Source organism: Leucopleurus acutus (genome assembly GCF_964270905.1).
Source record: "Leucopleurus acutus genome assembly, chromosome: 13".
NCBI lineage: Eukaryota > Metazoa > Chordata > Mammalia > Artiodactyla > Delphinidae > Leucopleurus > Leucopleurus acutus.
Window position 1 is genome coordinate 55,485,380 of NC_139155.1, and position 6,538 is coordinate 55,491,917.

Sequence of the window (6,538 nt, forward strand, 5' to 3'; positions counted from 1 at the left end):
ATGGCCGCGTCTTGCCAGAGGAGGAAATCGGAATCCGATAAAGGACTGATAAAGATGTTTCTCCTTCGCCCTGGGAAGCCGGCACCCAGGCCCGACGTGTGGACCGCCAGACTCGCTGACGGCGGCCCTTCCCGAGGGGCCGGGCGCGCCTGCTGGAAGGTGGGAGGCGGAGTTGCCCCGCTCCTGGGATGAGACCAAAGGAATGAGTAATTGGAAATTCTGTAACAGAGACCCTTCTCCCAAACCCTACAGCCCTTTCACGCCCCACAACCCCCTGCCGAGAAGCAAGAGGACTGGAGACAGACGTGGTGGAGCGAGAGTCACGTTCCGGAGAGGGAAGTGAAATAAAGAGGGCGGCACCCGGGGGGACCTGTGCGTCACTGAGGGGGAGAAGCGCGGGAGCACGGGGCGGAAAAGGAGAAGTGGGAGCGAGAAGCCGCAGGGGGCGGCCGCGGAGCGCGGGTGGGGGCGCCGCGCAGCGCCCGAGCCTCCTGCCTTCGGCCGCGCCCGGGCAGCCCGCAACCTCCCGGCGCTCGCCCGACCCGCGCTCCGGATCCGGCCGGCTGGTCGCGCCCGCCGCGCACAGAATGTGGCAGCGGACACGGCCCCGGCCCCGCGCGCCCTGGCTCTGGGCTCTGGCGCTGCTGGCCCTGGGCGGCGCAGGGCTGTGCCACGCCGACCCTCAGCCCAGGCACCCCGCGCGGCCCAGCGCCAGGAACAAGTAAGTGCGCGGCCTCTCCTTGCCCCAGGACGGCCCACAGCCGTGGGCCCCCGCCTGCCCTTCCCCGATCGGCCGCCGGCCCCGAAGCTGCCCTGCCGAGGCGAGGAGCCGCAGCCGGGGTTCCCCCTCGGGCTGCCGGGGCGGCGCCTCTTCCGCGGTGGCCGCGCGCTCCGTGGCCGGCGCGGGGCGTCCCGGGCAACCTCGCCCTCGCCTCCAGCAGTGCTGCCTCCGGGGCCGTGGGGCGCAGGGAGTGTCCCGCAGAGCAGGGCGATCAGGAAACTCCCCCCGGGAATTACTGGGGCCCCTGGGGCCGTGGGGGCTCTTCCCGTCTGTCTTTTGTGGGATAAAGGTGCACTCTCTCCAAAGGCGCACCCGCGCACCGTCCGAATATCTGCTGGTCGTGCTCCCGCCTCCGCGAGGACGACGGGCTCCCCGACCCCCGCGCGGTCAGCCGCCGGGTCGGCTCGTCCCGTCTCCCCCAGCCTCATTGTTCTCCCGGTTTATACCGTGCCCTTCTCCCTCTCTCTCCACCCCAGGAACTGGTGCGCCTACATCGTGAACAAGAACGTGAGCTGCTCGGTGCTGGAAGGAAGTGAGAGTTTTATTCAGGCTCAGTACAACTGTGCCTGGAACCAGATGCCCTGTCCGTCCGCGCTCGTGTAAGTCCCGGGAGCCGAGGGGCGGGCGGGGCGCGCCGGGGCCGCGGGGGTGGGGTCAGAGCGTTGGGCTCCAGCCGCTCAGTAAATCTCTTCCAGCGGGTGAAAACTCAGCAGCTGAAAAGTTTCAGCGCTGAGCAGGGTACCAGGCTCGCTGGGGTATTTAAGGAGCGTGTTTTGCCTGGAGTCAGCGTTGGGGATGCACCGGCCTGGCCATCGCCGGGCATAGGAGGGGACGAACAAAGCCACCGACCTCCACTTCTCTCTCTCTTTTTCTTTCAATTTTATTACTAACGTAAAGCAGCTGGGCCTAATTAGATCCATATTGTGTGTTCTGGGGCACAGAGAATATTCCAAAATGTATACTGCTGAAAACTTACATGTAGGATTAGCTGAGAGGTTTGCTCTAGCCAGTGAACAAGCGAGTTTTGTCCAAATGTCCCCATAAAACTGACCTCTTCGGTTGTAGGTGTTGTAGATTTCTAAAGTCCCCAGGAACAACTTGCTTGAAAGTGTGCGATTGTTGTTTTTTCAAGTTAGATTTGGGGGATTCAGCTAAGTGGTTGTCAGGAGAGAATGGTCCTTAAAGACCAGGGGAAGAATTAATCTTCTTCCTTATAAAGGTTTCACTGTCTTAAAAAAAAAAAAAAAGAGGAAGTGAAGCAACAGAGTACAGATTTTGTTACATACATCACGTTCATTCAGTTGTCATCTGGCAAGTCTTTGTGTTTTTGTGTAAGCCAGATATCAGAGGATGAGCTGAAGTGAATCAGTGGCTGTTGGGGAACGCATGTGATGGTTGAAATTAATTGTTTTCCCCTAAGAATAAACTGATTGTCTCAGAGCACAGTTGTCTTTACAGCAAAGAACAGCCAGTAGGCGGATCTGTCTTTGGCAAAGCAGAGGGACAGACTGGAACTTGTGCTGCAGGAAACCTTATGTCAGAAGGCGGTAGATGAGCCTTCAGGCCTATGAGGTGGTAGTGGTCCCTGGATCATTGCACATGGGCTGGGATGAGAACTGACAGGAAAAACAAACAACCCCCCTTCCCAACAAAACAAGCAGAAACTTAGAAGAGATTCCCCACCTGCTGTAGGCAGAGCATGAGGTCGAAATTGAATTGCTCTCGGTCACATTGAGTTGTGTAACCTGTCAGAGGGCACAGTGCTGTCACACTGCCTGTGTCTCTGGTTCTAAGGGGCATTTAACACGGAATTTCCCAGGTGTTTCTGATGAGTCCAGGAGCCTGAGTAACTCCTCTCAATTCACAGGTGTTGTCAGGTTTTCATTATTTGATCCTTAGAACCTGAGACCTGTGGAAGTGAAGGTTCTTGGGAAACTCAGCCTGGAGTTACTGCGGGATCCTTTCCGGGTGTGGGACGTGCAGGCATGGAGGCTGGCAAGATGCTTGAATGAGGAGTGAAGTTTAGCTGCTGGTGACAGTCGAGTGTCTGGGAGAAGCAGGTAGGAGCCCGTGAGGACTTCACAGAGTCGGAGCAGAGCTGAATTGTTAGGGGCGGTGGAGAGAACGGAGGAAGAGAAGCCAAGAGAGGAGAGAGAGCAAAGCCAAGACTTCAGAGGAGGGAGATCCATCTTAGAGACCCCGGGAGGAGAAGCCCGGAAGGCCGAGGGGACCAGAAAGGCCAGGGCTTTTAGGCAGCAGGAAGCTTTGCTTATGCAGAAGGAGGCAACTTCAGGTCAGCGGGGGGGTATAGGCCTTGTAACTTGGGTGAGATTCAGGGCGTGGGTCGTGAGGAAACCCCTTTACCAGGGATCAAATGTGTTGCAAAGGTTTTGGTGGAAAAAGGAAGTTGAGCAGGTGAAGAATTAGAAAACTCGGCACGTTTTAGGACAAAAGTGAAAAAGCCAAAGGGAGAGACTGAATATGCTCTGAGACTGAGGGGAAATCGTCGGGGAAACGAGGGGTTCGATGGGGAAGTCCTGCAACAAGAGGAGAACTTCTGAGACTGGCGAGGCGTTGGGCGCTCAGCCGCCATGGGCTGTGGGGACCTAGCACGGGTATGCTTCCAGAAGGTTTAGACGATGCTCCGTTTGCATATATGGAGAGACTTAGATTCCAGACTGTGAATTTGGGTGTCGTCATGTGAAACTGGGAGCAGAGAGGGTTTCTGTGTGATTTGTGGACATTTTGAGTAATCACTTTCCTGAAGCCGTAAAGAACCTTCTGTGTGTCAGGCACTGTGTTAAGGCTGTTCATTCCATATGTTAGTTTAATTCTTGCAACATCCCTTCAAGATGAATACCACTGTCCCCATTTTACCAGTGAATAAACAAGGCAAGAAGTTCCCTGACTTTCCTGTGGTCGCCTGACAGGTAAGTGGCTGAGCTGCCTCCAAACCTGGCCTTTGTGGACCAGCCTCTGTCCCTGTAACAATAGAGAGAGACAGACAGACACAGAGAGAGAGAGAGTGTGTGTATGTGTGTGTTTGAGTGTGTGCCTTCTATCGCTAGCACACTACTCAACTACTAGGAACATTTCCACCTTCTTTCACGGAAGGCAATTCCCATATAAAAGTGAGTGAGCATCGTTGGTCTGCGTGCAAGCGTGTGCATGTGTGTTCACGCCCATGTGCTTTACTCTCTTTCCCGGGGGTCATTTGTGAGGATACAGTGGACCACATCATTTTTCACACTGTCCACCGTGCTGTGCAGTTTCTTATGTTATGAAAACACTGGCCGATTTGCTTTCTTTGTTTGGGTTGTTAGGCTGGTTGTTTAAAGGATACTACTAGGGAGGCTGGAGTGGTGGAGCTTGAGACATTGGGGAAGCCACACCTGTGCCCCCCGGCTGAGCCACCACCTTGAAACTTGTCACCGGGGGATGGAGGTAACAGTATGCTTCCGGAAAAACCATTCAAAGCTCGTGTCCTGGGCTTCCCTGGTGGCGCAGTGGTTGAGAGTCCGCCTGCCGATGCAGGGGACACGGGTTCGTGCCCTGGTCCGGGCAGATCCCACATGCCGCGGAGCGGCTGGGCCCGTGAGCCATGGCCGCTGAGCCTGCGCGTCTGGAGCCTGTGCTCCGCAACGGGAGAGGCCACAGAGGTGAGAGGCCCTCGTACCGCAAAAAAAAAAAAAAAAAAGCTCATGTCCTGATGCTTATGAGGTAGTGATACCATTCTTGTGTGCAGAGAATTCTTATGAAGACTTTTCTGTCACTAGGAATTTAAAATGAGGGCTCTATCTGTTGGTCTGTGTCTCTTGCGCACTAGGTGTGAGGAGCGGTCTGGATCCCCAAAGCACAGGATTGTGTCAACAGACACCGCTTTGTCTTCCCTCAGCTGATTCCTAAGGGTGGCTGATCGGACCCGAAGAGGAGATAAGGGGAATTATCTGGTGATAATTATCCGCTGAGGAGGAAGGGCAGCAGCTGTAGACTCTGAAGTAGCGTAAAGTTGGGTCGTGATTTACCATTTACTCCTAATTCTTAAGATGGATCTAAGGATTTTTTCTCCCTCTGAGATCATTGTTTCACTTTACACTTCCATGTTAAGGAAGGCATAAATCTTTTAAAATTCCATTGCATTGAAGAGTTTTTCTGATTCATTGTAAAAAAAAAAAAAAAAAAACAAACCTCTGGCAGTTCCACCCGTTTGGTAGACTGTCACTGTCACACTGCCCCCCACACACACCCACCACGTAGCACTTGGGATGGTCCCTGGGGATCCACATCCGAGTCTGGGGTCTCCGCAGCGGCACCTGAGCATGGAGAGGGTCAGTCTTGGTCATGGGCTGGTTTTAGGGACACCTTTTGGGAGACATGGGGATGTGGGCGACTTAGAATTCTTCCTGTGGGGTGGGAATTGGGCAGGTTGATGTTCTTGGGAGGATTGATACAGTGTCCAGGGCTGACTTGGTAAGAACCTCTCCCCAGAGCACATCCTTGTAATGTGATGAGCCCCTTTATGTTCATTATCTTCCATCTTTACAGCAACCCCAGGGCATCATCCCAATTTTACAGGAGGGCATGTAGTCAGGAAGTAGCAGAGCCTGGACCCCCAAATCCAGGTCTGTCATTTCTAAGCCTTAGGCTCTTCCCACCCCACACCCCCGCACTCCTTGCTGTCTAAACCCACACCCTCTGAGGAGCGGCCCGAGGGTGTGTGTGTGTGTGCGCGCGACCATGTGTGACGCTGTGGCACTGACAGCCCTGGTGTGATGGGAGGGGGAGGGGAGGGCCTGAGCTCCCTTAGAGCCCCCTTCCACGTGGGCTGGCCATGCTTGGGTGCACGGCTGGTGGCAAACAGCACTGTCTTTCTTCTCCTTCCTGGACCCTCCCACTCCGCTTGGTCCAGCTGACTGCTGTTAGTATTTGAGGCGTTCAGGGGCGTCCAGTGTGCAGAGCAGCTGCCTCGCTGGTAAGAACACGGAGGACCCCAGATGTAAGGCAGGGTTATTCCCCTGTATTCACTTCCCTCTGATACTGCAAACTCACGGGGGTTTATCGGCGTCCACCCAGCCCGGCCCCCATCCCCTTTCTTGGGTGTGTAGAGTCTTGGTGAAGTTTTTCCTAATAGCTCTTAAAAAAAAAAAAAAATCTCATCAGTCAGGCAGGGGAGCTGGGTGAGGCCCACTCGAGGAGCCTTTGCTGCTGTGATAACACAGAGGGAGAATTTGTGAATTTGCAGCAGGTGTGAGTTCCGAGTGCCGAGTTTCCAAAACTACTCTAATCCTTCGATTCTAGGGGGAGCAGATGGTCATTCATTTGGAAGAAACGTTTTCTATTAGGGAGCAATTTCAGCCAGGAAAAGCTTAAAAGAGAAAAACACTTGAGACTGGGGGGGAGAAATGAGGGCTTGCGTCTTCTAGAGCCAATTCTACGTGTTTTATGTCTCTAGAAAGAGAATTCCTTTCGAGTCCAAATGTGCCTTTTGTGTGTATAGCTTTGAGAGAGTGTCTCTTCCTTCTGATTTTTAGCCAGCGTCTTAGATTCGTTGGCTGTGACGAGCGCTTGCTCCTTGGTACCGAGGGGCCCCAAATCAAGCCCTGGGGAAGGAGTACCTGCAGAGAGGCGCCTAGAGCTGCTTAGGGCCCTGCTGCCTCCCCCTCTTCGGGTCCCTGTCCTTACCAGCCTTTTCTGCCTCCCTGGGCTTCTCAGGCCTTCCTTTCAAGTGGCTTTGCTCTTTTGCTTTTTTTCCTCTTT

The 6,538-nt window shown here is 54.5% G+C and overlaps 1 protein-coding gene across 3 annotated transcripts in view; it reads left to right on the forward strand.

Annotated features, from left to right (window-relative positions):
* Window positions 1-587: 587 nt before the first annotated feature.
* Window positions 588-6,538, forward strand: part of EMILIN2 (elastin microfibril interfacer 2) — a gene marked incomplete at its 5' end in the record, with an annotated part of 50,347 nt that continues 44,396 nt past the window's right edge. For all 3 annotated transcript variants that reach the window (XM_082853357.1, XM_082853358.1, XM_082853359.1), the window contains 2 exons: window positions 588-721; window positions 1,258-1,380. In XM_082853357.1, coding sequence (XP_082709483.1) covers window positions 588-721; window positions 1,258-1,380 — 257 coding nt within the window. The remainder of the gene's footprint in view (window positions 722-1,257; window positions 1,381-6,538) is intronic.